The 27,963-nt window shown below is 48.0% G+C and overlaps 15 protein-coding genes and 1 non-coding gene across 16 annotated transcripts; 9 read left to right on the top strand and 7 right to left on the bottom strand.

Annotated features, from left to right (window-relative positions):
• Positions 1-10: 10 nt before the first annotated feature.
• Positions 11-3,423, top strand: BJ212DRAFT_1257897 (OPT oligopeptide transporter protein-domain-containing protein; the record flags this gene model as incomplete). Its single annotated transcript, XM_041329900.1, has 22 exons — positions 11-248; positions 305-327; positions 385-492; positions 548-642; positions 693-761; positions 818-843; positions 903-1,032; positions 1,092-1,254; positions 1,311-1,361; positions 1,412-1,443; positions 1,491-1,548; positions 1,605-1,757; positions 1,820-2,014; positions 2,069-2,166; positions 2,220-2,299; positions 2,362-2,426; positions 2,482-2,496; positions 2,550-2,601; positions 2,654-2,728; positions 2,778-3,045; positions 3,098-3,234; positions 3,287-3,423. The coding sequence occupies 22 exons, from the start codon at positions 11-13 to the stop codon at positions 3,421-3,423; spliced, it is 2,268 nt and encodes a 755-aa protein (XP_041199988.1).
• Positions 3,424-3,512: 89 nt separating this feature from the next.
• On the bottom strand, positions 3,513-7,028 carry BJ212DRAFT_1443292 (major facilitator superfamily domain-containing protein; the record flags this gene model as incomplete). Its single annotated transcript, XM_041337803.1, has 14 exons — positions 3,513-3,549; positions 3,612-3,728; positions 3,764-3,793; positions 3,843-3,960; positions 4,108-4,148; positions 4,197-4,577; positions 4,637-4,688; positions 5,693-5,736; positions 5,786-5,872; positions 5,989-6,078; positions 6,128-6,235; positions 6,291-6,310; positions 6,386-6,463; positions 6,924-7,028. 14 exons carry the CDS (start codon positions 7,026-7,028, stop codon positions 3,513-3,515), a joined length of 1,308 nt encoding a protein of 435 aa, XP_041199987.1.
• Positions 7,029-7,272: 244 nt separating this feature from the next.
• On the top strand, positions 7,273-8,761 carry BJ212DRAFT_1256999 (glycosyltransferase family 50 protein; the record flags this gene model as incomplete). The annotated part of the gene is made up of 3 exons (XM_041329828.1): positions 7,273-7,520; positions 7,569-8,135; positions 8,185-8,761. 3 exons carry the CDS (start codon positions 7,273-7,275, stop codon positions 8,759-8,761), a joined length of 1,392 nt encoding a protein of 463 aa, XP_041199986.1.
• Positions 8,762-8,843: 82 nt separating this feature from the next.
• Positions 8,844-9,776, bottom strand: BJ212DRAFT_1443290 (uncharacterized protein; the record flags this gene model as incomplete). Its single annotated transcript, XM_041337802.1, has 4 exons — positions 8,844-8,937; positions 9,076-9,314; positions 9,349-9,479; positions 9,653-9,776. The coding sequence occupies 4 exons, from the start codon at positions 9,774-9,776 to the stop codon at positions 8,844-8,846; spliced, it is 588 nt and encodes a 195-aa protein (XP_041199985.1).
• Positions 9,777-10,043: 267 nt separating this feature from the next.
• On the bottom strand, positions 10,044-11,308 carry BJ212DRAFT_1310496 (ADP-ribosylation factor family-domain-containing protein). The gene is made up of 8 exons (XM_041333984.1): positions 11,197-11,308; positions 11,083-11,141; positions 10,967-11,027; positions 10,847-10,912; positions 10,553-10,785; positions 10,415-10,493; positions 10,333-10,355; positions 10,044-10,280 (listed from the first exon to the last, which is right to left on the bottom strand). Exons 1-8 carry the CDS (start codon positions 11,237-11,239, stop codon positions 10,275-10,277), a joined length of 570 nt encoding a protein of 189 aa, XP_041199984.1. The 5' UTR covers positions 11,240-11,308; the 3' UTR covers positions 10,044-10,274.
• A 37-nt stretch (positions 11,309-11,345) lies between these two features.
• On the top strand, positions 11,346-13,410 carry BJ212DRAFT_1256773 (N-myristoyl transferase; the record flags this gene model as incomplete). The annotated part of the gene is made up of 9 exons (XM_041329812.1): positions 11,346-11,735; positions 11,791-11,821; positions 11,876-12,003; positions 12,056-12,147; positions 12,195-12,311; positions 12,366-12,536; positions 12,586-12,907; positions 12,959-13,234; positions 13,288-13,410. 9 exons carry the CDS (start codon positions 11,346-11,348, stop codon positions 13,408-13,410), a joined length of 1,650 nt encoding a protein of 549 aa, XP_041199983.1.
• Positions 13,411-13,570: 160 nt separating this feature from the next.
• BJ212DRAFT_1294485 (ubiquitin fusion degradation protein UFD1-domain-containing protein) lies at positions 13,571-15,285 on the bottom strand (the record flags this gene model as incomplete). Its single annotated transcript, XM_041332209.1, has 6 exons — positions 13,571-13,876; positions 13,927-14,581; positions 14,623-14,917; positions 14,974-15,104; positions 15,166-15,224; positions 15,277-15,285. 6 exons carry the CDS (start codon positions 15,283-15,285, stop codon positions 13,571-13,573), a joined length of 1,455 nt encoding a protein of 484 aa, XP_041199982.1.
• Positions 15,286-15,467: 182 nt separating this feature from the next.
• Positions 15,468-17,502, top strand: BJ212DRAFT_1443286 (T-complex protein 1; the record flags this gene model as incomplete). The annotated part of the gene is made up of 9 exons (XM_041337801.1): positions 15,468-15,539; positions 15,591-15,636; positions 15,689-15,741; positions 15,801-15,890; positions 15,941-16,192; positions 16,250-16,507; positions 16,557-17,032; positions 17,086-17,320; positions 17,374-17,502. 9 exons carry the CDS (start codon positions 15,468-15,470, stop codon positions 17,500-17,502), a joined length of 1,611 nt encoding a protein of 536 aa, XP_041199981.1.
• A 218-nt stretch (positions 17,503-17,720) lies between these two features.
• BJ212DRAFT_t7 lies at positions 17,721-17,793 on the bottom strand. The gene has a single exon. It is a non-coding gene; the product is annotated as a tRNA-Phe (tRNA).
• A 109-nt stretch (positions 17,794-17,902) lies between these two features.
• Positions 17,903-18,818, top strand: BJ212DRAFT_1256528 (vacuolar ATP synthase subunit D; the record flags this gene model as incomplete). The annotated part of the gene is made up of 4 exons (XM_041329798.1): positions 17,903-18,064; positions 18,119-18,311; positions 18,363-18,612; positions 18,665-18,818. 4 exons carry the CDS (start codon positions 17,903-17,905, stop codon positions 18,816-18,818), a joined length of 759 nt encoding a protein of 252 aa, XP_041199980.1.
• Positions 18,800-19,856, bottom strand: BJ212DRAFT_32625 (translation protein SH3-like domain-containing protein). The gene is made up of 5 exons (XM_041342929.1): positions 19,753-19,856; positions 19,486-19,610; positions 19,219-19,430; positions 19,090-19,165; positions 18,800-19,029 (listed from the first exon to the last, which is right to left on the bottom strand). The coding sequence occupies exons 1-5, from the start codon at positions 19,766-19,768 to the stop codon at positions 19,027-19,029; spliced, it is 432 nt and encodes a 143-aa protein (XP_041199979.1). The 5' UTR covers positions 19,769-19,856; the 3' UTR covers positions 18,800-19,026.
• A 5-nt stretch (positions 19,857-19,861) lies between these two features.
• Positions 19,862-21,034, top strand: BJ212DRAFT_32412 (FRG1-like family-domain-containing protein). The gene is made up of 4 exons (XM_041342926.1): positions 19,862-20,613; positions 20,662-20,722; positions 20,780-20,847; positions 20,897-21,034. The coding sequence occupies exons 1-4, from the start codon at positions 19,928-19,930 to the stop codon at positions 20,910-20,912; spliced, it is 831 nt and encodes a 276-aa protein (XP_041199978.1). The 5' UTR covers positions 19,862-19,927; the 3' UTR covers positions 20,913-21,034.
• A 1-nt stretch (position 21,035) lies between these two features.
• BJ212DRAFT_32956 (uncharacterized protein) lies at positions 21,036-22,403 on the top strand. The gene is made up of 4 exons (XM_041342936.1): positions 21,036-21,197; positions 21,249-21,341; positions 21,399-21,575; positions 21,630-22,403. Exons 1-4 carry the CDS (start codon positions 21,090-21,092, stop codon positions 22,083-22,085), a joined length of 834 nt encoding a protein of 277 aa, XP_041199977.1. The 5' UTR covers positions 21,036-21,089; the 3' UTR covers positions 22,086-22,403.
• BJ212DRAFT_1310478 (signal recognition particle receptor beta subunit-domain-containing protein) lies at positions 22,247-23,480 on the top strand. The gene is made up of 4 exons (XM_041333983.1): positions 22,247-22,462; positions 22,511-22,605; positions 22,665-22,876; positions 22,934-23,480. Exons 1-4 carry the CDS (start codon positions 22,342-22,344, stop codon positions 23,307-23,309), a joined length of 804 nt encoding a protein of 267 aa, XP_041199976.1. The 5' UTR covers positions 22,247-22,341; the 3' UTR covers positions 23,310-23,480.
• Positions 23,481-23,596: 116 nt separating this feature from the next.
• On the bottom strand, positions 23,597-25,734 carry BJ212DRAFT_1310474 (DNA glycosylase). Its single transcript, XM_041333982.1, has 4 exons — positions 25,134-25,734; positions 24,656-25,076; positions 24,431-24,602; positions 23,597-24,193 (listed from the first exon to the last, which is right to left on the bottom strand). Exons 1-4 carry the CDS (start codon positions 25,562-25,564, stop codon positions 24,027-24,029), a joined length of 1,191 nt encoding a protein of 396 aa, XP_041199975.1. The 5' UTR covers positions 25,565-25,734; the 3' UTR covers positions 23,597-24,026.
• A 50-nt stretch (positions 25,735-25,784) lies between these two features.
• Positions 25,785-27,951, top strand: BJ212DRAFT_1443280 (nitrogen permease regulator 2-domain-containing protein; the record flags this gene model as incomplete). The annotated part of the gene is made up of 6 exons (XM_041337800.1): positions 25,785-26,312; positions 26,381-26,626; positions 26,676-26,773; positions 26,824-26,960; positions 27,008-27,153; positions 27,202-27,951. The coding sequence occupies 6 exons, from the start codon at positions 25,785-25,787 to the stop codon at positions 27,949-27,951; spliced, it is 1,905 nt and encodes a 634-aa protein (XP_041199974.1).
• Positions 27,952-27,963: the final 12 nt, after the last annotated feature.

The following is a 27,963-nucleotide window of genomic DNA, read 5'->3' as shown; positions in this document are numbered from 1 at the left end:
CTTGGTGGCTATGACCACTGATACGGTGGAATGGACACCTGGTGCTACCGACGAAAAATCCTGCTACATAAAAGGGGATATCGAGACCTCCACTCAAGAAGCTGAAACAGACGAGAACGTTGTCCTTCAGAACGAGCAAGAAATTGCAACCCGCGTCATTTCTGTGGACGACGATCCTAGCCTGAATCCCTGGACCTTTCGGGCTTTCTTCATCGGCCTTGGCCTTTCCGCCTTCGGTGGCTCCCTGGGTAAAGCAGTCGAGGTCATTCAGTCAAGGCTCTTACTCACTTGCGCTGCTTCCTAGCTCAAATTTATTACTTCAAACCTGTGAGAGTTTCCTGTTCAAACATTCCCTCAGACATCTCATTCGGGTTGACACTCCAGCAAACCATCAATGTGTCTTTGATGTTCCTCGCCATCATATCCTACGTGATTGGCCTTGCGATGGAGACATTCATCCCCCGCCACGGACTGCTCCGATACTTGAATCCGGTGCGTCTTCCAAGTGGCTCTGACCTTGACGTTTATGCATATTTATGAATATCAGGGGCCCTTTAATAAGAAGGAGAACGCATTCATCATCATCATGTGCAGTGCAGCTGCGAATTCTGCGTTGGCTACGGAAGTTCTCGCTGTCCAACGGTGGGCTCGCAATCCGATTCCTCTGTCGGTGATGATTCACGACTCATTAGTTTGTATTATAACATCACGCCTAATGCCGTCTCATCAATCTTTTTGTTGTTTACTTCTCAACTGCTCGGGTGCGTTGCGCTGGCGCGTTCCTTACTGTACCCATAGCTGATACCGCAAACCACAGCTATGGGATCGGCGGTCTGATGCGAGGTACTTTTATGTCCAACAGCAGCTATACTTTGGGGCTTAAATTACGACACTGTGACCAGGGATCCTCCTCTATCCGTCGAAGATGTTGTACCCTAGTGTTCTCCCCTTACTCTCCATGTTCGACGCTCTCTATCGCGATGGCATCGAAGCACGCAAAAGGCTCAAGGTCTTCTACTTCGTCTTTACTGCGTGTGTTTAAAATTCATCGATAAATCATAATCTTCAATTTCTAATTGTCTCGAACTCAGAATCTCTATATGGGAGATTTTTCCTGAATGGATATTCCCACTGCTCACCGGTCTCTCAATATTCTGCCTCGCTGCTCCTAACAATGCTGCTGTATCTCGCGTGTTTGGTGGTTCCAATGGAAACGAGGGCCTCGGTCTATTGTCGATATGCTTCGACTGGCAGGTACAGCTTTCTGTCCGGATACATATATTGATCTTCGGGGTTAAACTTTGGTTTAGTACATCTCGAGTAATGCTGGCAACCCGATGGCTATTCCACTAAGTGCTCAGGTTGGCTGACAATCCTGCACATGTGACGCTTCCGATAACACCCCTCCTAGCTCTCCAGTTTCATTGGTTACATCATTTGCATGTATGTGAATTAGGTCACGGTGGATCATATTACTGAGGGAGATGAAGGGTCGTCTTCGTCGCCATATTCTACAACAACATTTGGGAATCTCAGGACTTCCCATTTGTACGTAATATCCTTGTCGCGCTTTCTAATGTCCAGGCTGACAATGCAGCGATCAGTTGGCGCAGCTCCTCTTCTATGAGAATGGGACTGTCTACAACCAGACTTTGATCATGAACTCCAATTATGAGGTGGATACCACCTTAGTGGTGGAACAGGGACTGCCATTCTATGCTGGTACCTGGATTATCAACCTTCTGTCAACGAACCTCGTATGTCAACATGAAGGATCGCTACTGACACTATAAGTGTTTCGCTCATATTTCCACCACAGGGATTGGCTGCGACGTTCACTCACCTCCTCCTATGGAATAAAGATGATCTTCGTCCAGCCTGGATTTGGATGAACATGGATACGCTGAGGAGTTGGCGTGCTAATTTCGATTGGAAGTTCTGGAAACACAGTGGACAGAGGGAAGTCCCTGCCAACACTGAGGACCTCGACCCACACTACCAGGAGATGCTGAAGGTTAGCTCTTCTGACATCAGATAGAGACCTCTCTGGTGACACATTGCAATACAGTATCCAGATGCTCCGAATAGTTGGTACCTCTTGACGCTTGTTCTCTCTTTCACTGTCGGGTTGGTCGTTATCTACAAGACAGATTCCACGCTTCCTTGGTGAGCAATATCTCATTCTCCATCTGACGAAATATTTTACCATGTCTTTTGAGGTGGGGCTTCGTCATCGCGGTCCTCTTGGCCGCCGTGTCTATCTTGTTCTTCGGCGCGTTATGCGCCATTACCGGCTTTAGTCTCTCTATCCGCACGTATTATTTTTGCGCTATAGCTATCCTAGCTGATCTTTCGGCGAAGAAACCCTGGTCCAGATGATTGCTGGCTACCTGCACAACGGAAGGCCCATGGCGAACATGTTCTTTGTTCGTATTGATGTACTTTCCGATTTTTTACCAATACTGATGTTGACGTTGACAGGTCCTTTACAGCTATGTCCGTATCCCTATGGTCGCCTTGATTCACATTTGATTCGCGTTCTCGTCCAGAATACTGTGTCTCAAGCTTTGCTGCTACTGCGTGATCTGAAGATTGCTCAATGTCTGCGCACATTCTTTGTCGGGAAAGGTACTTCCCACTGACGGACACTCAGATGCCAAACTGCCTCCTCGAGCTGCATTCATAGCCCAGATCATTGGCACCTTACTCGGTGCCGTTCTCAACTATGGTTAGAGAGCGGTCTTGCTTATCCATTCGCCACACTTGACTTCTTTTAGTATTAATGAATTCTATCATCGACAGTCAACGCGAAATTCTGCTATCTGTACAAGGAACAAACATCTGGTCTGGCCAACAACCTCAATCATACAACTCGCAAGCAATTGCGTGGGGTGGCCTTGCTCACGAGCTCTTTTCATCTGGTAAAAGGTATCAATGGGTCCCTCTGTCCTATCTCATTGGCCTTGTTGCGCCTCTTCCTTTCTGGATTATTCACCGTTACTGGCCGAGACTGCGCATGGATTACTATTACACCCCTATCATTTGGTACGCCCTGAACTCATCGATGATTTATATTCAAACCTCATTTTTTACACAGTTACTACATTGGAGCACTTTCCGTCGGAATAAATTCTTCAGTTATGTCTTATTACATGGTCTCGTTCTTGTGTCAGTGGTGGCTCCGTACTAGATACCCGCGTTGGTTCGTGAAATACAACTATTTAGTCGGCGCAGGTACGTTTCGTGGCCATCTTATCTTGACTGTTAACATCACACTGTGCTATAGCCCTCGATGGTGGAACACAGGTCATGGTATTCATTCTCTCCTTTGCAGTTCAAGGAGCTGCTGGAAAAGCGCATCTTATTCCGGAATGGTGGGGTGCAAACCAAGGTGGAAACTACGACCGCTGCCTGTCTCTCTGAATTCCATACACTAGATTGATAGATTGCGGCAGGTATCGGCAACATCTCCTTGCAGTATGAAGTGATATCATCGTGACAGATTCACTTATTTAGATCCCGTTCGAGTCAGATGCGAATGTCGTGTCCCTGCGCACAACAAACATGGTGTTCGTGTCACATGGTTAGCGTGGTAGTGGGCCTGCGAGTACTGCAGGAGATATCTAAAACCCTTTGGTAGCCCTAGAGCCCGCTCTTCGGCCTCAGTAATCTTATTACACCGGGCAAGGTGTTGCCTAAATGCCCAGCACATTGCAATGCATATAACGCTCGTCAAGATGCAATGAGATATGACTTGACGTACGAAGGTCCCCAACTGGAAGGCCAGAAGTACCTGCGACGGTGTCAATAGCAGCATAGACAGGAGTTGGATGTGAACTGACGATGCACCGATATTGCCACATATCCCCATAGAGTTGATCATTGCGGTGGCTGCAGCGCGTTTCGCCTGCGTTTGGGAAAAGGTATTCAAGACCCAGGTCACAAAGATAACAAAGGCAACTGGAGCCTAGGTCATGAAGAACCTTCACGGAACATGTAAATGAAACGACTGAATGAGGGAAATCAAAGTCGTACATAGACAGATATCGAACACCCGTATCCATAGTAGAAATAGTAGTGATAAATCCAACGGCACCGACAAGTAACCGGCGATATGCCAAAAGCGGTCACCAGTTGCATCGGAGTGCCTTTGCCATTGCTAATTCACCTTTGGATCCCAACAAGTAAAAACCGACCAGGCCACAATAAATGAGGTTGCAGTTCCCAGAATCCACGGAGGTGCGCAGAGTAGGAGGCTGATAGTCGGGTTGTAACCCATTGTAGCGGATAGTGTTAGAAACAAATTACTGCATGACAAAGAAGCTACCATAAAAGAAAGGGTAGCACCAAGCCACCATACTTTCCAATCCATGAGAGCATCAACTAATCCAGAAAATATCTTTACGGGGGCCTGGTGCCGATCTCCAGTCGCAGTTTCCTCTTCCATGCGTCGCTTGGCCAAAGATTGTTCATCAGGCGTAAGCCAGACACTCGGCGTGGAAGGAAAATCTGGTAAATTCCAGATTGCAGACACTGCAACAACGATGGTCAAAGTACCCTCCGCAAAGAATAGCCACCTTGAGCAGTAAGATCAGCCCAATTCCAATTTTGGGAGGAAACGAAAGTCGCCTCAGACCTCCAAGCCGGAACACCAAAAGTGCCGTCTAGGCCTGCCAAAATTCCTGACGCTGCAAGGTAGTGTCCTGTAAATTTGGTGTATGCTAATTAGCGCTAATTTACTGTGTTAATCTGGGAGGCCCAAAATGCCCTGTTAATTAGGGTTAATCTGCTTGATATGCTGTATTGGCCGATCTGCTTGAAGTGTTCATCTGCTGGAATAAGAATGTTGCAATATTGCTCGATTTTTGAGGCAAGCCATTAGCCAACGTCAAACACTGGCCGAGGGTCACCAATGGTTGACTCGGAGACAGCACTTGCACACGAACACACCATGTCCACCATCGCATGGTTGAACTCTCTGTGTCGTGCTAATCAAAATCTCGGGACACTTCAAGATCATATCAAAGTTCGACAGTGGCATCGTTATAAACCTGAGGTATGTGTTTCTGGCTAGCACCTCAACCTCAAATCAGTGAATCACACTCGTACTATGCAGAATGCAAATCCCGCCAAAAAATTGCTTGTTCGATGGCGAGACATGGACGAAACCATTTTCCGCAAGCGCACATCCACCTCAACCGAGACCCTTCAACTCCAATCCACCCAACGATGCTGGTGATCCCAAATTTCCCGATGCTGGTGTTGAGTGGCTGAACGATGAGCGAGGACTGCCGAGCGAGCTTGAAAAGGTTGACGACTCATACTTCTTGCTTGGAGGGGCAAATGCAGATATTGAGTTGCGCTCTCCCTATCTCCGGGACTTCCTGGACGAAACACCCCGAAACGTGAATCCCCACGCCAAGGTGTTAACAACATCGTCCATTGTTGCGTCGTCGTCGTTAGAGGCACTTCCTGATGCAAAAACCTGGGATGTATGGCCGTAGAACCACATTTACCCTAATTAACAGTTAAATTCGTCAAATTTACAAGTAAATTAGCGCTAATCAGCAGACTTGCAAATTTACGCTAATTTACATAGGTTAATTTGACCTCCCGGATAGCCTCTGCTAATTAGCCCTGTTAATCTGCTAGCCTGCAAGGGTGCTGAAAGCATAGCTGATCGAGTTGTTACAATCAAAAAGCGCCGTACGTAGCCCTAGCTCATCGCGTTTGTACCTAGATTAAGTTCATAATATGCTGGATGGAGGGTATGGAGTAACTGCACCATCGTGAGAGAAGAAATACGGCACAATGAAAGAATGCCGCCTCAACAGATCCGAGGAAGAAACGCAAGATAAGAGCAGCATGATACCTAAAGTAATGCTAACTGAAGAGCGGACAGGGCTGCAGGGATCATAGATACTAACGTTCGTGATGCGCCTTCCATGACCCTCGTTACTGTCGATACGGATTAGATGGAAAAGGCACATACCAATGAAAATGGTAATGGCACCCCATAGTGCCATGCAGCTTGAGAGGTGTATTGATGGCCTTTTCATGCGATCTAAGAGTAGGTTGCTTTTGAATTCTCGGAAACGCCACAGAGGAAAATTAGGCTGATACATACAAAGGAGCTTGCATCAATGCATATCCCACGTAAAGGATGCTAATGAGTGTATTGAACTGGTTCCCTGTCATGCCGAGGTCCTCCTCGAAACCACGCAACCTCGCTGCACTTGCAAGTGTGCAGTTAAGCTACACTACCGAAGGCAATTTGGAGTGCCACGCACGCTGCATTACTACGATCCATCTACGATGTGCACAAAGAGCTTAGTAGGCACTAGCGGAACTTCACACTAGCCTGTATATGGTGCATCACACTTACACAATTCACGATGTAAATCAAAACCAGGAAGGCTAATCGGAAGTCCAGCTTACGAGAAGCCTCTTCTCCATAATTGGTCTGTTATGTTGATCAACGTACGTTAGCGACTGCCTTGGAAAGCGAAGCCCAAGCCAGAGCGTCCAGCAGAACGTCGCGAGGCAGACCATGTTCGTAGCACCTGCTGCAGTCACCCGTCTCCTAGGATAGAGGTCTGGTAGCTAGGGCAAGAGGGACACTGAGATGGCGGGAATGGCAGCGGTTTCGAACATGCGAAAGCTCTCATCAGGGGCTACCGCTACCCCGACCGCGCCGACCTTCTCGTTCTGTGTAGGAATAATACTACTAAGCCTATATACCCAGTGGGAGTACAGGATCTGAGGCACGACTGCAACCGCAAAACGGCGAACCGGCCAGCTGCTCACAGTAACCATGACCCACCGGGAGGGTAGTTTACGGTTGGGGGAGGGCTAGCGGGGATAGGAAGCTTCAGATCCCAGGTTGGTGGCCTTTAACACACGAGAACTCTATACCCACTTACCGAGGTACCCGAAACGGCCGTTTCTGAACCGAACAGGATTTGGCGTCTCCGTGCAGAGACGATGCTGGAAAAGTGGCGGGGTATCCGAGTCATTGCTAGTGCCATAATGAGGATTGGAGATGCCTGCGCCAAGTAGGGGGCGATCGTCTGACATTAATATTCCCGTGGATGAGTTGGTGAACTCGGGTACCAGCATCAGACAGATACTACGAATATGGTCGTAGGCAGGCCGCCTGCCAGCTAGTGGGCTTAGCGCGCTCGGAATCATCGCGTATCACGTGACTTCAAACGCGACGGAGTTTCCGACCTATAGCTACTAGCAGTAACTAGTACTGAGCTTCAAGGCCACATGCAACCCAACACCAGTGCTACATGGCAGGGCCGTATCCCTTGTTTTGAAAAGCTGCTGGTTATTTCTGCTGTCCTTCGTGTTGTGCTCATACTGTACAGCGAATGGCACGATGCGCATTCGATAGTAAAGTACACCGACATCGACTATCGTGTATTCAGTGACGCTGCCAGATTCATCCTTTACCCCAAACTGCAGGGTAATACTGCAAAGGGGCCACTTGCACCTCTCTTTTTTACTGTCGGAGAGTAAGTTTATTGGTCTGTTTGGTGATGTCAGGCTCAGTGATTCTATAGTCCGTATGCTCGGGAGACCTATCGCTATACTCCACTACTGGCCATCCTTCTCCTTCCAAATGAGTGGCTGCACCCGTCATTCGGAAAGTACTTGTTTGCTGCATGCGATCTAATAAACGGCGCCCTCATTTATCAAATTTTGATGTTGCACATCCTTCCCCATACTAAATCATTGGCACCAGATGTCTCCGCAGAGAACTCGAAACGCTTTATGCGTGCATATGCAACTCTTCTAGCGGCAACCCACCTCTTGAACCCTCTTGTATTCACTATCTCAACGCGTGGTTCTTCTGAAGCGATTCTCTGCACTTTTGTCCTCTTGACATTGTTCTACGCACTTGAACGTCGACACAACGCTGCCGCCGTGATGCTGGGACTCAGCGCTCACTGGAAAATCTACCCGATTATATATGGGGTTAGCTGTGTCTCTGTGATTACCTTGCAGCATGTCGATGGAGAAGGGTGGGATTTTGCGTATCTACGTCGTCTGGTTGGAAGACAGGCGCTTTGTTTCGCCCTGCTTAGCGGAGGGACATTTATTATTCTGGGAGCAGTATGCTACGCTATGTAAGTATCTGCATCATCTCCAAGCACTGAACCTTACTCACTACTACAGGTGGGGATACCCCTTCCTCTACGAGGCATATTTATATCATACAGACCGGCGTGATCATCGGCACAACTTTTCTCCTTACTTCTACCTCATCTACCTCACATATTCTAGTTCTGGAAGTACATCAGCCGACTTACCCATCTGGCGCCAGCTGCTCCGCTCGCCGTTTACGAGTCTTATACCCCAACTGACGTTGTCCCTCGGGACTGGCCTCATCCTTGGCCGACTCTCGGCCGACCTTCCGTTCGTGTGGTTTGTACAGACGTTCACATTCGTGCTCTTCAACCGCGTGTGCACGTCTCAATACTTTATTTGGTACACCCTCTTCATACCCCTACTTGTACCTCGCATCACCATTTCGTGGAAAAAGTGGGTGATGTGTGGAGTAGTCTGGATGGGCACGCAAGCGCTGTGGCTTGCAGAGGCATACAAGCTGGAATTCCTCGGTGATGATGTGTTCTTTGGGCTTTGGGTCAGGAGTTTGATTTATGTCGCTGGTCATGCATGGGTACTTGGGGTCATCATGAGTGGATATACACCCTTCGTATCATGTAACCAGCACACTCAGGCACCTGAGTAGCGCTCATACCGACATATGCGGCGTTATCCTGGACGAGTAAACTTGTTAATCTACCAAGTACTGATGCCACTTGGAGAGCGACTCAATTAAAATCTTTATTGTTTCCATTCGTCGCCAGCCGTTGCTCAAGCTTGGCAACCTCATCTATTGCAAATAACCTCCTCTTCATCCAAGGTCTGGTTTATCACCAGCGAGAGGCAACGCCGCAGGGAAGTATGAACATACCCGCTCTACACCTTCCACTTCTGGCATTTAGTGCATCAATATCCTCTCAATTCCCCATTTCAACATTATTGTCCGCGCTAGAAGAACACCCTCTGCAGCTTTCTTTCCATTTGACTTCAACTAAGCCTTCGTCACTAAACCCTTGATATTCTATATCACCGTCATCTTCCATGATCGCAAATCGAACATGACTGTCAACTAGCTCTTTGATCGTTGCTATCGGCTCAGAGTCCATATCGAGAATCCGATTGTCCTGAGGGACGGCAGTTTCTCGTGATCCGAAAAGTGGTAAACCGGCAGGAAACTGCTCCATAAGTATCGAATAGACCTCTGGCCCGAGGACTGCCCATGAGACAAATGACAAGTGATGATTTTAACGCTGTTCGCGATGCGCAGAACTCGGCTATTCCTTCGCCCATGACACCTAAGCCCAGTATGAATCTGATAGAATCGTCGTTAGGCGTGGTCTGCATTTGTATGAATATGGAACGACCTGGACGTCGACGTACACCAATGATTCACAGCAAGGAGGCAGAAACGAATAAGTGGCATACATTGTGGGGGTGCTACACTGCTACAGCAAACGATGGCGCACGAACGCCCGAGACCTAGTAGCTTGACGCAAATTATGGTGAGAACGAGACAGTGTGCAAGACAGATGAAAACATTCCCCAGTGTTTGAGAATAACCGCTGAGGTACAAATTGCGGCTGGCTCGATTTTGTGGTGGTCACTACAACCACAGAGTCGCCGGCAAAGATGCAAGTATCTGAATTCAAACTTGGGCTCATGTATGCTGAGCTCTTTAGTAGATATAAAAATCGTTGAGCGACGCGCAAATTGAAGATGAGCGCAGAGACGAAGAAAGAATGGGGAACAAGTCCTGAAACTGAGACTGAAGGGACTAACGAGACGTGCTTCACTAACTGATCGAGGCACGCGTCACGCGTTATGCCATGAGGATCTTCACATGGGCCCGCGTACACCGAACATCCAAGCTTTAAGGCTTCAACGTTTGGCTGCGTGTCTCGTCTCACTTAAATTCAATGAAAGCTAACGACAAGATCAATCTTTTGAATCATTAGTTGCTCTCATTGAGAAGACATGCTGACCAATGCTCAAATATTTACTCAACATGTTTAAGTCTGCCGAGCTAGTTAACTCCAAAGGTATGAAGCGTGAAAAATAGCATATGACAGTCCACAACGACAATAAAAGCAAAGGACAAGGGAGAACGGGAGTTAGTGAAGGTCTACTAAATCCCCTCAATCACCAACCAAGGCGTAGGATCATATCTGAAAAGGTCATATATTAGTTCAAAATGAGATACATGAATGGGGTACATACGTATTGCGAGAGCCATAGGAAGCCTGAGCGGACACGTCATTCAGTCATTTACGCACCAACCGTAACAGATTAGGCTACTCACCTTCGCCGTACCCTTGTCTCTGGACGACTGAACACATGAATATCTCGATGGGTCGGATGTCGTTCAATGGGACCTTGCCCTGCAACCACGTCGCACCTTATCAGTAACTCTCCACACCAATCAGATACAAAAACCCACCTTGCCGGTCGTTTGGTACAGCCCAAGGTGATGCCTCAATTCCTCCTCACTGACTGCGCCAGGAGCGTCAATCTTGTTGCCAAGAACTAGGAACGGAACCTTGGCCAGCTCCTCAATAGAAAGCAAAGCGTCGAGCTCAGCCTTTGATTCAGCGAAGCGCTCGAAGTCTGCAGAGTCGACCAAGAACACGATTCCATCGACCTCAGGGAAGTAGTCGCGCCAGAGGCGACGGGCTGAAACGCAAGTTGGTGTTCGGTAAACAACCGAGGTCGCAGGGAAGGGTGCTATACTGACCTTGCTGATGTCCGCCAAGATCGTATGTAGTGAACTTCACGTTACCAATTGCCAGTTCCTCGGAAGCTGCAGGTGCATAGCATTACGGAAGGAAGAGCATTAAAAATGCAGACGGCGTACTAGGGTGAAGGGTGGGTTGAAGGGTGGCCAGTCTGTCATTTTTCAGCATGTGCAGAAGCGTCTGTAAAATATGTCGATGGGCCGTGCAAAGTTCGCACAAGTTACGCGCTGCTCACCGTCTTGCCAGCATTGTCCAGACCAAGGAAGAGAATTTTGGCGTTCTTGTGCATCAGCCCTAGAGCCAAGTGGAACAGTCAATAAAACACAAAGTTTGGGCTGGAACGACTGACCAAGCTGAGCAAGAATGTCCCAGAACCAATTTACGATGAACATGGTGATTGTTGAGCAACAAGAGTGGATAACCGAAAGAGCCGCTCAATTTGGCACGTAGTAGTCTTGCGTGTCCTGTGACAACATTCTGTGACACCACGCTGCTCCAATGTCTTCATCCTCTCAAAAGGTGCAAATCAAAGAGATAATCGATACAACCCAAGGATCTGACCCCGAAGATCGATGTTCTACCCCGGAACCCGAGGTTGATCATGAACAGGATGGTGCAATTACACCTCAGGCTTCATCGTCCAAACCGAAGAAGAAGAAAAAGTCCAAGGCTGCAAAGGTTCTCAACGCGGTGCGCGGCAAGAACGAAATACCACAAGAGCTCATCAGTCACGTCGTGGATCGTGTCGCTGCTGAGCACGGGCCGAATACCCCAGCTACCAATGAAGATAATGTTAGGCAAGCATTGGAGCAGATGAAGATCATGGATGTCATCAAAGGCAAATCGGGCATCGCTGGGCGAGGGAAGAAAGCTATGGGAGAACATAAGGTATGTACAACAACTCATGTATAAATGTGGACCGTGAATTCAAGTCTCGAGACAGTTTTGGGCCACTCAGCCAGTCCCACAGCTTGGTATGCGTTGTGTTATATATTTCGATTTTAAGACGTGCTAAGAGGTGGCCCTAGGTGACGATGATTCGCTCGATGACGGTTTCATCGAACCCGACAAATCTCGAGAAGAAGTGCGACAAGACGCATACCCTCTGCCGAAAGATTTCGAATGGTCCATATTAGACATTAATGACTCTAAGCAAGTATGTGTATCAATTTTATCATGTCTTGTCTTTGTGACTTTCAATTCTACAGATCAAAGAAGTTTACGATCTATTATCTCTCAATTACGTCGAAGACGATGAGGCTGCATTCCGGTTCCAATACAGCGCCGAGTTTCTTGAATGGTAAGCTTGTCAGTGCATAGTGGGACGTGCATCTGACGAACATTTAGGGCTCTCAAGCCCCCGGGTTACCTCAAAGATTGGCATATTGGTGTGCGTGTGTCTTCGAACAAAAAACTGGTAGCTTTTATCTCTGGTGTGCCGGTTACGTTACGTGTGCGCGGAAAGTGAGACATCGACATCTTTATCGTGATGATTTACAGGAACTTAAAACCATCCAGCGTTGTTCGGGCGTGCGAGATTAATTATCTGTGTGTGCACAAGAAGCTGCGCTCGAAACGCTTGGCCCCCGTGCTCATCAAGGAGGTCACACGACAAGTGAATTTAACGGGTGTCTTCCAGGCCATCTATACCGCTGGCGTCGTTCTTCCGACACCTGTGTCCACTTGCCGGTATGTCGCCTCTCTGTATAGTTAGCGGAAGTGCTCAAGAGTCTATCAGTTACTTCCACCGTTCACTGAATATCCCGAAACTTGTCGACGTCAAATTTACGTACGTTCCTCGGAGCATGACGCTTGCTCGAATGATTCACGTCTACAAATTGGTGGCTAAGCCTCAACTGAGCGGCCTTCGTGAAATGGAGGAAAGAGATGTCTCAGATGTCGCTGATCTCTTCACACGCTACATGCAGAGGTTCAGCATGTGGCCAATCATGACCCTTGACGAGATCCGCCATCAGTTTTTGAGTGGGAGAGGCCGTATGGACGAACCATCAGAGCATTATCGAAGACCAGGCCAGGTGGTGTGGACGTATGTTGTCGAGGTCAATTTCTTATTCATGTGCTTCCTGTTACTATTCTAATGCACACTATAGGAAGCAAACACCGGCCGGATTACCGACTTCTTTTCGTTTTATTCTCTTCCCTCGACGATTATAAATCATCCGAAACATGGGCTCTTAGAAGCTGCCTACTTGTTTTATTATGCATCTGATGTGGCGTTTGTTGAAGACTCGGAAGCGGACAACAACCTCAAGAAACGATTAGAAGCTCTTGTAGGAGATGCACTGATCATCGCGAACCAGGCCAAATTTGACGTCTTCAATGCCCTTACACTCATGGACAACTGTAGCTTTTTGGAGAACTTAAAGGTACGTATTTTATTTATGAAGGGAACGCGGCCAGTCCTTATGTTTTATGGTAGTTCGGCGCCGGGGACGGTCTCCTTAATTTTTACTTGTACAACTGGAGAACAGCACCTCTGGCAGGTGTTTCAGCCGTTGATGGTGTAGAACCAGGAAAGGGTGTCGGGGTTGTCATGTTGTAACATCAATGTAACATTGACTCGGGCCCGACAATCTGCTCACTTTATGAATTACACATCCATCATTCAAGTATCTACGTACAACGTCATCCTCCATACATGCAGACGAACCATCGTCTGGCCTTCTCCACCTTGTGGAATTAACTATATTACAACCACCAATTCAATCACTGTCAATGTCAATCATGTCGTCATCGTCTACACCCCAGTCTGGCGTCGGACTGCGTCGCTTCGACTGTGCCGTCGTTTGTCGGGGAAGCGGTCTACCCCCAGGACCACCAAGATCACGCCCACGGAAGCTTGGTGGAATGTGGGTGGACCGAGAGGAACCTAGCGTATTGCCAGTGCCCCAAACCTTCTCGCTCGATTGCGACTTTGCAGATGATTTCTCCTTTTCCTTTCCTTTCGCACCTGACGGTGATGTGACTGGCCGGCCCGTGAGGGTATTGCCTGAACCCGAGAAAGAGGGCTGAAGAAATTGTGAGATCGACTTGAGGTGGAACTATATTCAAAACTCACAGCTGAAGGGCTAGGAGAGGAAGGAGCCTTGGGTTCTGGTGGGGTGTATGTGACGACATTAAAGCCAAAAAACAGTTTTCCGAATGGAAGATTGAGTGCAGCGGGGACCTTGACATCTGCTTCAGCAGAGCTGTTGTTGATAATCTTCTGTTGGCTGTTGAGATCGTTAGCATGCCCAGACGCGACCAGATTGCTTGAAACACACTCAGTTCTGATGATCTTGCTGTCTCCCCCTACTGCTTCGACTCCCCGGTGACTGATACCCTTGCCTTTCGTCTTCCGACCGGCGAGAGTTTCTCCCTTGCCCTTGAAACTCTCCCAATGATCGCCACCTTTGCTTACAGCTGTTCCACCAGGAGCAACAAAACCACCACCTAGTGATGAAGACGGTCGTGAGGAACCGGGACTCGATGAATTGAGGTCGATCTTCAATTTGGATGCCATAGTGGAAGGAGGGGCGGGTTTCGGACGCTCAGGCTCTATATAACCGACCGGGGGAGCAAAATCGACCTCTAGATCAGTGTCTAGCACGTTTATACCACCTCCACCGGGTGTCGCCTCCATCACAAGAAAGCCGAAGATTATTGAGTTATAATATATTTCAATTATATCACCCTGAGTGAGCGCAGTGAAGTTTCTCAGAGCTTGCTCAAGCCTGATAGATGTTAGCTGAGTCAGTGATGCCGAAATACGTACACATACACGGCTTTTGGATCTGATATTTCAAGGAAATGCGTAGATTGCGCCTGTAGCTTGACGAACTTGCCCTTCGGGAGTTCAGCACCAGTTATGCGAATTGGGTCGCCTTCATTGAGACGTAACGTCTTCATCATCCAGTAGGGGAGATGGACTATTCCCTCTTCAGCGATAAACTCGAGTACACCTGCATGTGTGGATGCGGCTGGATTGGTCGCATTTGTGAGCTGAAACATCCAAGGTCCCTCGAGATCGAGGTGAGTCAAGTGTGCGAGGGCTGATGGAGGCATGATAACTGCAAGAAAATCGTTACTACACAAATTCAGTGTACGATGAGATCCAATTACGCACTCTTTCCTCCGTAGGAAAGATTCTCTCGCTCCCGACCAGGAAGCATCGCTACACTGTAGGCCTTCAAGTACACGTTATACGAACGAGGGTTTGGCCGGTTAATTCGAGTGCCCATAGGAACTCCAAATCCTCTGGAATGACATAGCTGCTGGTCAGGTTTCCTGACACAGGAGCCAAAGAGAGGTGGCATACTGGGCGAACTGAGCGAAAAGACCCCCTGGGCCACCTGCCATGCCATCCTGATCGTCAAACTATGAGAATTGATCAGATGTATTGATCATTTCTGTTGTTAGATGTACTCACAAAGTCCATCTGAAACTGAGATCGTGAAGTGTGAGAGAGGAGTAGCTAGAGCCAACGTTACTTTCAAGTCGAGCGTACGCATACCCAACGGCGGCAAACCCCGCGACTACTAATAATAAATTAGCGATTCTGGTTTTGTCTACGCGCATCGTCTACCGCTTAAAATCTACTGAGCCTTCGACGAAGTCAAAATGACATCAAAGATCGCACCAGCAGCATCTCAAGCAGCTCGCACAGGCTCAAATGCCGCGTTCAATGACAAGGTATTAGTCACTCATAATCGCGATGACTCGATGGAATGAACGCGTCCACAGGTCAAGCCAATGGAGCTTCGGATGTCTAACTTGGTCGCTGCTAAAGGTACGTAAAGAGTTTTATTTGCGATCGTTTCGCATGCTTGACCTTCTCGTAGCCATCAGCGATGCTGTTCGAACATCTCTCGGACCAAGGGGAATGGACAAAATGGTATGGGGCTTGATGTTACTTCGTTGATGGTGAAGAAATGTCATATTGCATTTGTGTAGATTCAAACCTCGAAGGGCGAGGTCATCATCACCAACGATGGTGCAACAATTCTACGGAGTATTCAAGCTCTACATCCTGCTGCCAAGATGGTGCGCGCCGAGCCGTGATGCTTGCTGATCATCTACTTACGTCATTTTAGCTGGTCGACCTCTCAGCTGCTCAAGATGTGGAAGCAGGTGATGGCACAACATCGGTCGTTGTTCTAGCAGGTAGCCTTCTTGGGGCCGCGGAAAAGATGCTGCAGAAAGGCATACATCCAACCATCATCGCAGAATCGTTTTTGAGAGCATCGGTCAAAGCAGTCGAATATCTCACTGAGATATCGACGCCAATTGATCTCAGTGACAAAACCAGTCTCCTCCGAGCAGCGAGCACTTCCCTGAACTCTAAGGTGCTGAGGATCTCTGAAGTTATCGTGGTAGCGCTTTGCTGACGCGCGCTTCATTAGATTGTCTCTCAATATTCTTCGACACTTGCTCCCATCGCAGTGGCTGCTGTGACGCGGTTGGTTACACCTCAATCGTCCACTGTAGACCTTCGTGACATCAGGGTTGTGAAGAAAGTCGGTGGCACTATCGAAGACACTGAGCTTGTAGATGGTGTTGTCCTCAACCAAAATGTAATTGTTTCAGCTGGCGGTCCTACTCGCATGGAGAAGGCCAAGATTGCCATTATCCAGTTCCAGCTCAGTGCTCCCAAACCTGATGTATGTGTATTTGACCCCTTTCGCCTCAGTTCTCATAGCACCTTATTAGATGGATAACACTGTCGTGATTAATGACTACCGACAAATGGACAAGGTCATCAAAGAGGGTCGTCAGTACCTGCTCAACATTTGTAAAAAGATCAAGAAGGCGAATTGCAACGTCCTGCTGATCCAAAAGTCTATCCTCCGTGATGCAGTCGACGATACGTCCCTCAGCTTCCTTAAGCGTCTCAACATCCTTGCAGTCAAGGATGTTGAGCGTGACGAGATCGAATTTCTTTCCAAGAGTCTCGGATGCAAACCTATTGCCGATATCGAGGCCTTTACAGAAGACAAACTTGGTTACGCAGATCTAGTCGAAGAGACTTCAAATGCTGGGATCAAAGTTGTCAAGATCACTGGCGTGAAGAACCGTGGGCGGACAGTTAGTATTCTGGCTACGGGTGGCAACAACCTTGTTGTGGAGGAATGTGAACGCAGTCTGCATGATGCTCTTTGTGTTGTCCGGTGTCTCGTAAAGAAACGGTGAGATTCGAGTGTCCTGTCTCTACGGGTCAAGGTTCTGATCTGATAAACAGGGCGCTCATCGGTGGTGGCGGTGCACCTGAAATCCATGTCTCCCGGCTGTTGTCTCAATACGCACAGTCACTCAAAGGCATGGAAGCCTACTGCTTCCAAGCGTACGCAGACGCATTGGAAGTGATACCGACGACGCTCGCGGAGAATGCTGGACTTAACCCGATTGCTATTGTCACGGAATTACGCAACCGACATGCTCTAGGTGACCGGAATGCTGGTATCAACGTCCGCACAGTAAGTGGTTGCAGCCTTGAGTTGCTTCGATTATCTGACTGCATACACCTTAGGGCCTAATCTCGAATATTCTTGAGGAGGATGTTGTTCAACCTCTTCTCGTCTCCACGAGCGCGATTGAGCTTTCGACGGAGACTGTGTGTTTACTTTTGAAGATCGACGACTATGTACAAGCAAGATGATAATAAGACGTTCTGATATTCTAATAGACATCGTTGGCTGTCTTCAAGTATAACAATGGTGAACTCGGCCGATTAGCACACTCTGCATTCGTTCATCGACGCACGCTCGAGTGAACTTCGTGCAGATGTGACTGAGGTAAAATGTCTGAATCTGTTGTGAAGTGAAAGCACCGGAGATAAACAAAATTACCTCACTATTGATTGGGATGCAAAAACAATGCCAGGACCGTGGATTGAACACGGGACCTCCAGAACTTCAGTCTGTTGCTCTCCCAGCTGAGCTATCCCGGCTTGTATGTTGTCAGGGTTTCTGGTGTGTTAACTGACCTAGAAAGGGAAGCCGTACTGCCGCTTCTATCGTGCTTCTATTCATTACCCGCCTTCAGCACTCCCCACAACAATGTCTGGAGCAGGTCCTAGGGAGAATGTCTTCGCTACGCGTATGGCCTTGACAAACACAAAACTCCGTTTAAAGGGAGCTGAGACCGGGCATTCGTTGCTGGCAAAGAAGCGTGATGCCCTGACCACGCGATTTCGTGCAATACTGAGAAAGGTGGATGAGGTGCGTTACTCTACCCGATGTTACCCGTTCAAGTTGTTGACAATTAAATGGTAGGCAAAACGGAAGATGGGTAGAGTGATGCAGTTGGCGTCGTTCTCGATGGCAGAGGTCACGTATACTACGGGAGATATTTCCTATATCGTGCAGGAGCAAGCGAAACTTGCCACTTTCCGTGTCAAAGCGAAGCAAGAGAACGTTTCCGGTGTTCTCCTCCCAGGATTTGATGTTGATCGTGTACCGGGATCTGGTAGTTGCTTCGGAGCTTCTATGCATTTCTATTCTAATCTTCGCGTCACAGACTTCAATCTAACAGGTCTTGGTAGGGGAGGTCAACAGGTTCTGCGAGCAAAGGAGGTGTACGCTAAGGCTCTCGAAACGCTGGTGGAACTTGCGTCGCTACAAACGGCGTTCACTATCTTGGATGAAGTTATTCGTGCGACAAACCGGAGAGTAAACGCCATTGAACATATAATCATTCCGCGGTTGGACAATACCATCAAATATATCATAAGTGAGCTAGACGAAATGGATCGCGAGGAGTTCTTTAGGTGAGCGCATCGAGCCTTCTGGTCAAGCTTAGACGTCAACGATGCTTTGTAGACTTAAGAAAGTTCAAGGCAAGAAGAAGAGAGATGCTGGGAAGGCAGAAAGGCAAGCTATAACTGAAGAGGAGGGACTGTTGGAACGGCTGGATGTACAACAAGAACCAACAGTGGACTTGCTGAGTACCAAGGACGAGGATGTCATTTTCTGATCCATAGTTAGTATTGCATTGTACTATGTGTTCTATGCCAGCTGCAAAGATAACTTGGATCAATCCGTACACTATGGCCTGAGACAGCTGTCTTAAAGTATAACAGGAGGGTCATGGTGCATATCATGTGCGATAGTGCGCATAGATACATGGTGGTTTTGTGAATGCAACAAGGAAAGCCGAAGACAATCAATACGCCTGCAGAAAATCACTGGAAGACGAACCGGTCAGTCTTTATGGCTGCCTGTCAAATCTAACGGTAGTCACTTACGTCCACCATCTCAACATCCTCAGTGGCGGCGGGTTGTGCAGTCTTTGACCTGTCTTTGCGGTCAAGAATTGCCCGACTAGTGGAAAGAACTTTAGAACGATAAACATAAACAAAACGTGGATTACCCACCGATCCTTGTCAAGCTTTATGGTGGTGATCACGACTTTGCTGGGGTGGATACCAATGGGAGAAGTAGCACCGTTGGATTTGTCGCGTTGCACACGGTCAACATGAATGACCCATTTCTTGCGGTACACCTGAGTGACCTTTCCTTCCCGACCCTTGTACTTCCCCCGCAAAATTCGTACTTCGTCATCCTTGCGGATCGGTAGTGACCGCGTCTAGTGAGTACTATATGAACATCCCGTGCCTCGTTTCTCAACAGATCCAACGTACGTTGTATTTTGCCCGAAGTTCTTTGGATAGGGATGACGACATAATCTTGCGGCGCACCGAGGAGGGTGCGCTGAAATGGGCCTTGCGGTTCTTGCGCCGCGAAGAGGAGACGTCTGTTATGTAGACTCATTCGTCAGTAAGTTATTCACCCAACAGATCTCATCCAAGTCTCCGAGTCTCCATCCAACTTCTCCTGTGCATAAAATTTCACTCCGAGGGGCATAGACAAGTAGAACGGACACCAGCGAGTACAAAGACAGCACTGACCAGGGTTGTACTTCATCTTGATCTTGAGGAGGACGTCGATAACGGTGTCGGGCAGTTCAATTTGGGTGTATGGAACGAATTGTTTGGTTCAAAGTTTGCTCGTCGGTTTTTGCCGGATATACCACGGCATATGATGCAGGGTTCCTGACTGCACACAATTCGCCGCGTGTAGTCGATGGAGAAAGTTCGGTCCACACAGCTCAAATTCAAAGGGGACAAAGTAAAGAAGAAGCGCAAGAGAGAACACCACGATGAAGGCTCCGCCAACAAACGTGTAGACGAAGATGAGGACCCGGAAACCTGGGTTCTACCAGAGAATGCAACTGAAATTCGCGGGCCTACTTTCATTATACACCCTTCTGATCCTTCGCCCATATCAGTGAATTTTGATTCTACAAGAAACAAGATTATATTGTCATCTCTGGACAAGGACTCGACATCTGATTCCCCGCCATTACTTGATCGTACACCTACAGAGGTAGCTCAGGTCTGGGTTACAACGCGCGTCGCGGGATCGGCTACTATCAACCTTCGGACGGGCACTGGCGAAGGAAAGTTTCTGTCTTGTGACAAGCATGGTATTGTCAGTGCTTTTAGGGAAGCGCGAGGGCCCGAGGAGGAGTGGACACCTGTTCTTTTACCCGATGGCATGGTAGCCTTCATGAACGTGTATGAAAATTATCTCAGTGTTGACGAGGTCGCAGGAGGTTCGCTCCAGCTGCGAGGCGACAGTGAAGAAGTCGGGTTTCGGGAGCGGTTTTGGTTAAAGATCCAGAGCAAGTATAAGAAGGAAGCCCATGAGGAGAAGAAGAAAAGAGAAGCGGGCTCAGAGTTGACAGTCGTAGACGAGGCTTCCACCAAGTACGTTTCACTTACGATGAGCGGTTTGTGATCTGAATGATCTCAAAGTCATATGCATCAAGCCTGGGGAGCTGGACGCTCGGTGGTGTCGAAAGAGGATAAGAGAGAGGTTCGTCGATATTCATATTTTATATGATTATCAGTAACATTCTGAATAATGCATCAGCTCAAGCGAGCACGCAAAGAAGGTCGTTTAGCAGAGGCATTACTGGACCGACGAGCGAAGTTAAAGAGGCATGTTCTGATCCATTCTGAATGTATCTCTCATCTGATTTTACCACAGTGATCGATTTTGTTGAAACCTTGTGCTGAATTATCAATTCATATGTCGGACTCGTGTACTTTCTAGTGTACTTTTATATTTATTCGCGGGTATTTCCCGCGCCGCTCACGCGCGTGTCGCATCCAAAGGTGGAGTAAGCGGGGGTGTATAAGACATCTCCCTTTGTGTTATCATTTCATCGCCAGCCCCAGACATGTGCACAGAACTTGTCTTTATCTCCCAACCCGCGAGACAGTGTAAGGATGTCCAGGATGTCAAAATGGCATCCAAGATGGATTCACGGCAGTGGCAGAGACTGCGTGTACGTGCCATATAAATTTCTGAGTATCTGGTTGACTGATTTTGAAGAAAGGCTCTCGTCATAGATTCAGCCGCCAGGTTTCTCAATATACAAGATAGATATGAGCACCAGGACCCCGAAATGGTTCGTTTGTTCTACCAGGCGGTGAGCTTCAATCGAATCTCCTGTCGCATTGCTTCATTACTCCACCCTTTGTCTCAGGTTCATGCTACGTGGCCAGAAGTTGCAGAAAAGTATCCCAATTCTTGGGTTCTAGTTTGGTACTTAAGGATATATTTGTTGAAACGAGTATACCGGAAACACTGGTATGAGCGTAAAATCGCTCGTGAGAGGGCTGGCAGCCAAGTCCGACAACAGCCCAGACGCCTTCGCACAAAAGTATGCTCTGTACTTTGTATCGCGAGATATTTAGATTCTCAAAATGCCCCACAGAACACAAATCGATTGTCCGTCCGTCAACTCAATACCGCTGCTTCACAAGCCTGTGTAGCCACGAGAACTCGAAAGAGGGCTACTGCCCGTGATCGACATGCCTTCCCATCTGGTCCAGAAATCACGGCGTCACCCACAATGCATTGCTCTCCTGTCATCGCTCCCCAACGCAGCGGGAGCTTATCTTCTCCCGCCTCAGCACACTCGCACGGCGTATTACCCGTTCAAAGCTCTCATGCAGTTTTTCAGTTTCTTAACTCCATGACACCCAGTCTGGTAAAACTTGTTCCGGATTTCCTTTCTGCTGGAATTTATGATCAAAACCATCTGGAGGACTTCTTTACATGGCCCGAGAAGGCTCAACGTAACTTTCTTCTCAAGACATTTATCGGAAGAATGAACGCGTTGGAGTTGGGAACGATGCTGATAGCGTTGAACTCTAGACGCCGTAGTTAGGTTGATGCTACAGTTACTATTGCTCCACATTCAACTTGTTCTTCGACTACACCTTTGATGTCACTTACGACAACCTTACGAAACCTTACGGTATTTCTTTCTGAAGTAGTGGCTGTGTAGCTTCTGATTTCAACAACGCCAAACAAGCATGCATTTGTTAGTACTTAGTACACGTCCGTGACATTCTATCGCACTGCAGCACTAGTACTAGGGTAATTCTTCCTACTTATCCACCTTCTGGGACGTTAAGTATATTATGGGAATCGAGTCACTGAGCGACGAGACTATGACTCCCGAGGTGGTTCCATTCACCAACGGTCTTTCACCCCAAAGCTTATTGCTACTTTCTTTGGCGCTGGTCGTGGGTTTACTTATTGGTGCGTTTCAACCGACATTATTTTGAAAGAAATTCTTACGCTCTGAAGTTATCACATTCTCTCGAAGAAAATCAAGGTCTAGAGGTACCACACTTCTCCTTGTTGGGCCCTCGGACGCTGGCAAAACAGCAATCCTTTCTACTGTTTGTGATCTATCATTGAAGTTACATCGATTATTTATCCCTGAATCAACTGTATCTAGCTCGCATTTACTGGAACGCTACCATCGCACACGTCACTGCAAGTTAATACTTCTATCATGCCTCTCTCGCCAGTAGGCATCTTGCCGGTTATCGACATCCCTGGGCATCCTCGAATCAGAAACCAATTCCAGGAGCACTTAGTGAATGCCAGAGCGGTTGTCTTCGTAGTGGATGCAAGTACCATATCGCGCAATGGGTCTACGGTAGCAGAGTGCGTATATCTGACTCTTTCATAATCACAATAGTTCTAACGAAGTGCAACATCTAGACACCTCCACCATGTCCTTAATGCAATGACGTCGCTTCCTCCTTCACATTTATCACCCGCACTTCTAATCCTCGCTAATAAGTGCGACCTTATGAAGGCAGCTGCGTCTTCAGGCTCTCCCACTGAGGTTGCCATTTCACGCGTCCGAACTATTCTTGAACGTGAGCTGGAGAAGCGACGAGAGGCTCAGTCCAGCGGTATGGGGGTCGAAGGCTTGGGCGCTGAAGGCGAACGTTCAGATATGGGAGGTTTAGATTGCAGTAGTCCTGGCGGAATTTTCAAGTTTGCCGATTGGGAAGGCGGAGAAGTTGATTTTGCAGGAACATGGGTAAATGTCGGAGAGCTCAATGATGATGAAAAAAGGAGTAGCTACTGACGGCCTGGCCTCGTTGCGCAGTTGGCTGGGAGCAACTTTTACTATGACCTAACTCTCATGACTATGATTTTTTTCTGATACAAGACACTCTAATTTTGAACTCAAAATTCTGGGATGCTCCATTAGCAATTGGATTGATTGTCCAGTGTACATGGTGACGTTTGATCGCACAAAATTTGCTTTCAGGGGTGTTTTGCATGAGGTAAGTATACCTGGGGTACACAAGTACAAACAAACTGATGGTATAAATTCCTCGAACAATTTTTGGTTGACCCTTCACCGCAGCTTTTTAGACAGTGCCCGTTCTGCCATTATTCAGGAAGAACGATGGCGATTCGGTAATGCGAAGAGTACTTCGGATAGGATTATGAACGCACGCATCTTATTTGTATGGTGTAGTGGGTGTCAGACCTCTCCAACATCTCGTGCTCAGCTTCGTTTAGTGTTTGCATGTATACATTGGAGTCTGGACATTGTACTATATACGTGCCTATCGCGCCATGCAATGAGACTCTTCACAAGAAACAGACAGATGTGAATAGGTCAGGTGGCGTGGTTGGCATCCAGACCTAGTGCACACTAACGCAGTATAGCTTACTGTAACTTGAATAGATGCCATTAGGACGGTCAACGCTACTAAGAGAGCAATATGAACCCCACAGGAGCATAGATCCAATATATATCACTCATGAGTGCCATCTCAGATTTAGAAAACATCTATTGATCAAAACTCCGTCTCCTTCTCTTCACTTGCCTGCTGGTGGGTGAACTTGTATCTTCCTCCTCAACCGAACTCAGGTCATCCGAGTCATCCTCGAGCCAACTCGGGTCATCATGTGTGGCAGCAATGACAGTAGCACTATAGCGGCTACAGCGGCTACAGCAACACCCATCAACTTGAGTTTTCTCTGCATCTCAACTTCGTTTCGAGTTTCGCTATGTTTTCGTTTGGATGACGACGACGATGCCAACGACGAGGTACCCACATCCACGATAGATGTAGCAGGCGTCCGTGGTTCGATGCCGAACGAAGAGAATGCTTTCAGATCCGCGGTGAAAAGCACCTAAGGAAAGGAGAATGAACAACGTGAAAAAGAAAGGCAACTTCGAATAGATACGTGCAGAGTGGGCCCAACCGGCATATTCACCCCAAATGTCGGCAAGCTTAGTGGCCACCTCATCATAGATTCGAGGGGTCATGACACCTTTTCCTTTGGAGCCGCCTACGGCACGCAGCCCGTAATGCTTGATGGCAATCTGGTAAACGTGAGTATCCACTGGAATTACTTCTTTCTAGGACAGTATAGATTCAGGATTAGATGCAAGCGTAACTGAGATCGACTGACTTTGTCCAAGCTCATGAGAAGAATACAGTCTGCTACCTTGCGTCCTACGCCGACGAACTTTAGAAGTTCTTCACGAGCAGCTTCGGTGCTCATGTCTCTCAATCCGGTCAACCACTCCTCGCAGTTCTCTCGTGACTCCGAGTTGGACACCGAAGAACCGTGAGTGTCCACGAGCATTTTCGCAGTGCGCTGAATATAATCAGCACGGTAGCCAAAGCCCAAACCCCGAAGAGTGGACTTGACTCCAGGAGCGGTAAGGAGAGAGGGCGGGGGAAAGGGGTGATACGCCGCATGACCTTGGGAGTCACTTTCACTGAGCTCGGGAGGTGGCAAGGAAATCAGGGAAGGAGAGTACTGTTTGCAAAGAGCGTGCACCATCTTGGTGATCCGGGGTATGTTATTATTAGAAGAGCAAATGAAACTGGCATGACGAAAACTTTGTCAAGCCTCCAGGCCAGTGCAGAAGTAGGCTACGCACGATACCAGGTTCTCCCAAGGATCTTGTCTCAACATCCGGATTCCAGAAAAGCGAGATTTAAGTTTATTGAAGACTTGATCTCGGTCACTCCACTGGTCGTAAAGTTTTACCAAGTCGACGTCGAGCTGAAAATAGTCCTTGAGCCAAATCAACGTTTCTTCATCGCCAACTCTCTCCCGTTCTGCAGAGAGACGCTCTCCCGGAAAAACAGAGCGATAGAAAAGATAGTCGGAAGACTGTCTTAAGCATACTACACGGTCCCTTAGGCACAGACGGTACTCGTGAGTAGGAGATGATTCTGTACCAGGGGACGAGGTTAGGGGGTAACATGTCCAACGAAATGACTGGCCGCATTTCAAAACAGCTGCTAAAGAGAGCTGTATGGCTGACAGTGGCAAGGCACGAAACCCAGCAGGAATTGGGGAAGCCATGATCAAAGTAGACTGTATGTTTGTCGTGGAAGTCAAACGCCAGGAGCACGACTAAGATAACTCTCAAGGCGGACACGAGTATGACTAGTAAATACTGTGGTTTTCCCCTGATATGCAGACGTGGTCCGACGAGTCTGGTCACGGTCGAGTGTATTGATATTAATTTAAGTCAAGTCGCGAATTCACAGCCACCGCCATATTCGCTTTATCACTGACCTATATGCCTTCAGAAGGAGATACGTTTCTTCCCAGAATACAAAGCGTGTTCTACGCTGTATTCGATTTACAGAAGGGACCAAAAATTGTGTATCAGGTTCCAGAAGGTCTCATCACAGGATCGACAGCAAATCAAAACTCTAACCATTCAGTGACCTCTTCCCCTTCACCGTCAATAGCCGCTGCCATTTTGGAACCGGAAGTAAGGCCTTCGCGAAGGTCAAGTCCTTCTGTTAATTCTCATGGTGGTCGACGTGCGAGTTCGCTCAACGTCCCTTCGCCTCATCAACGCTCTTCTTCCTCTAGTCGTGTTCTGTTCAATTTCGACGACATCTCAAAGTATGTGATACCTCCTGGAGAGCTTTGTGGGCGGCTGGTTATCTGCGCTACCCGCAAATACCGTATCATGGGCTTTCCTGTTTTGCTTCCTGGCAATTACCAGCGGAACTACTTCCAGTACAATGTCTGCTTTGTCTTCGAGCGGTCTGCAGATTTAAGTTGCTATGAACCAGTAGTTCGCAAAGTCAGCCGTGTACTGACGGCCTGCTGAGGTTAGCTCTTTACCCTACACGAGAAAATCCCGTGTTTATGAAATTGTAGGAAGAGTCATGTTTTCTCTCCTGTTCAAAATCATCGCCAGCCATGCATGCTGTCCTCGAGCAACTATACGAGGATCTGAACTCTTATTCTGAAACATCGATTCCAATTGATGCCTTCAACTCAATAGAGCTGAAGATCTTTCCCTTTTATCCTAATCCACCCCCAGTAAAAGATTGGCAGGTGCCTCTGGCTCTTATCAACTTGTCCAAGCGCATAGAAGATAATTGGGATCTAACGATGAGCAAGGTAGGCCGAATTATTTGTAGATCGACTGTCCTGACAGCTATGCATCAAGGTGTGCAGACATATTGATGGTGTGAATCACGTCAGTCGCATTGCACACCTATCCGACTGTGATATCGAGCTTACCCGCCAAGCAATATCTCACTTGCTGTAAGATATTTCACCCTGACTTTCAATCCTATCCTCATCAGATCTCGCAGTTACTATCAAGTCATCATGACCGTCGACATCTTCCAATACTCTAACATGTACACTCTTCGTAAGAATGTGCAATGGCTTGCAGACGAGTGCCATGTCAAGGACGAATGTGGGCTATATGTCACGAAGCACGCGCCTGGTTCGTACATCCCTTCTACGAGAATGCCTGACTCACTTGTGGAACAGGAAGAGTAGTACCAGATTGGCCAAAACTTCTGCGCTTATATTCGCGGCTTAAGTCGGGGAAAACGGTACTGGATTGGATGGAGACCTACAATGTCTCTGAACTTGGCATTGACGTTCGACGTTTCACGAGTTTCGGGGTGATCAAGGTATTTCCCAGCAATTGTTCTATGTTCTTGAATTTGAAGTCCATCCAGGGATTTCTACGACGGGTGCATCGTTGGCCAATTTTACTCCCTGCGGATGTACCGTCACCGACTCGCAGAAGAAGGCAAAGCCTCTCTTCTTCCCCGTCGAACGCAAGTCCTACAAGTTCTTCGGCTCCAATTGGGGAGACTCCCCGATTTAGTGGTCGTCCCGATGCGTTTGGTGTTGCACCTATGCTTGGTTCTCCCATAAACCAGATGGAGGTCACACGAGCCCAACAACGAACGAGTGCAGCGGAGAAAGTTCTCGAGCAGCTACGTTTCAAAACACTCCCGCGGGCTGGACCCAGCCCTATCATGCGGCAACCTCCTCTTTCCCCAGAGGGCCCTGAGCGCAATCATGAGCGCCGTAGCCGTGTCATGTCTGATACCCGAAGACATTCAACTTATCAACAGCCCACAAGTCATGTACCACCACCATCTAGTGTTGCCGGGAGTCAAAGCATTGCGCACCGTCATTCATCGGAATCGCAGAACGCACTTCCTGCAAGACCACGGCCATCACGGTCCCCTTCTACTTCTCGCACTCGCGCCCTAAATTCACAAAGTTCTTCGGGTCCAATGAATGCTCCTCCACCCCCTGAACTGTCTCCACTTCTCGATGGAGATCATCATACAGACGAACTTTGTACGCGCTTCGAGGTTGGATGGCCTCAATTACGTCAATGGCTAGTAACTATTGGAGGTGGAAAAGGCGATGAAGATGGAGATTTCGGAAGAGTGTCCATTATTTATCGTTGATATGCGTCTGCC

The sequence above is a fragment of the Suillus subaureus genome (assembly GCF_016647635.1).
Source record: "Suillus subaureus strain MN1 chromosome Unknown BJ212scaffold_1, whole genome shotgun sequence".
Classification (NCBI taxonomy): Eukaryota; Fungi; Basidiomycota; class Agaricomycetes; order Boletales; family Suillaceae; genus Suillus; species Suillus subaureus.
The sequence above is the reverse complement of the archived record's forward strand: the minus strand, read 5'-3'. Positions and strand labels throughout refer to the sequence as shown.

Excerpts from the sequence above, each read along its gene's own strand:
- BJ212DRAFT_32956 (XM_041342936.1), top strand. The coding sequence starts at position 21,090 with ATGTGCACAGAACTTGTCTTTATCTCCCAACCCGCGAGACAGTGTAAG. Across the intron at positions 21,342-21,398 it reads TTCGTTTGTTCTACCAGGCG|GTTCATGCTACGTGGCCAGA; the intron begins GTGAGCTTCAAT and ends CCTTTGTCTCAG. Across the intron at positions 21,576-21,629 it reads CCAGACGCCTTCGCACAAAA|AACACAAATCGATTGTCCGT; the intron begins GTATGCTCTGTA and ends AATGCCCCACAG.
- BJ212DRAFT_1310474 (XM_041333982.1), bottom strand. The coding sequence starts at position 25,564 with ATGGCTTCCCCAATTCCTGCTGGGTTTCGTGCCTTGCCACTGTCAGCC. Across the intron at positions 24,603-24,655 it reads TTCTCATGAGCTTGGACAAA|AAAGAAGTAATTCCAGTGGA; the intron begins GTCAGTCGATCT and ends ATACTGTCCTAG. Across the intron at positions 24,194-24,430 it reads TGCCGGTTGGGCCCACTCTG|GCTGTAGCCGCTGTAGCCGC; the intron begins CACGTATCTATT and ends TTGATGGGTGTT.
- BJ212DRAFT_1310496 (XM_041333984.1), bottom strand. The coding sequence starts at position 11,239 with ATGTTCATCGTAAATTGGTTCTGGGACATTCTTGCTCAGCTTG. Across the intron at positions 10,913-10,966 it reads TCAACCCACCCTTCACCCTA|CTTCCGAGGAACTGGCAATT; the intron begins GTACGCCGTCTG and ends ATGCACCTGCAG. Across the intron at positions 10,494-10,552 it reads TGTACCAAACGACCGGCAAG|GGCAAGGTCCCATTGAACGA; the intron begins GTGGGTTTTTGT and ends ACGTGGTTGCAG.
- BJ212DRAFT_32625 (XM_041342929.1), bottom strand. Across the intron at positions 19,431-19,485 it reads AACTTCGGGCAAAATACAAC|ACGCGGTCACTACCGATCCG; the intron begins GTACGTTGGATC and ends AGTACTCACTAG. Across the intron at positions 19,166-19,218 it reads ATAAAGCTTGACAAGGATCG|TCGGGCAATTCTTGACCGCA; the intron begins GTGGGTAATCCA and ends TCTTTCCACTAG.
- BJ212DRAFT_1310478 (XM_041333983.1), top strand. The coding sequence starts at position 22,342 with ATGGGAATCGAGTCACTGAGCGACGAGACTATGACTCCCGAGGTGGTT. Across the intron at positions 22,463-22,510 it reads GGTCGTGGGTTTACTTATTG|TTATCACATTCTCTCGAAGA; the intron begins GTGCGTTTCAAC and ends TACGCTCTGAAG. Across the intron at positions 22,606-22,664 it reads AAACAGCAATCCTTTCTACT|CTCGCATTTACTGGAACGCT; the intron begins GTTTGTGATCTA and ends AACTGTATCTAG.
- BJ212DRAFT_32412 (XM_041342926.1), top strand. The coding sequence starts at position 19,928 with ATGGAGAAAGTTCGGTCCACACAGCTCAAATTCAAAGGGGACAAAGTA. Across the intron at positions 20,614-20,661 it reads GTAGACGAGGCTTCCACCAA|TCATATGCATCAAGCCTGGG; the intron begins GTACGTTTCACT and ends ATGATCTCAAAG. Across the intron at positions 20,723-20,779 it reads CGAAAGAGGATAAGAGAGAG|CTCAAGCGAGCACGCAAAGA; the intron begins GTTCGTCGATAT and ends ATAATGCATCAG.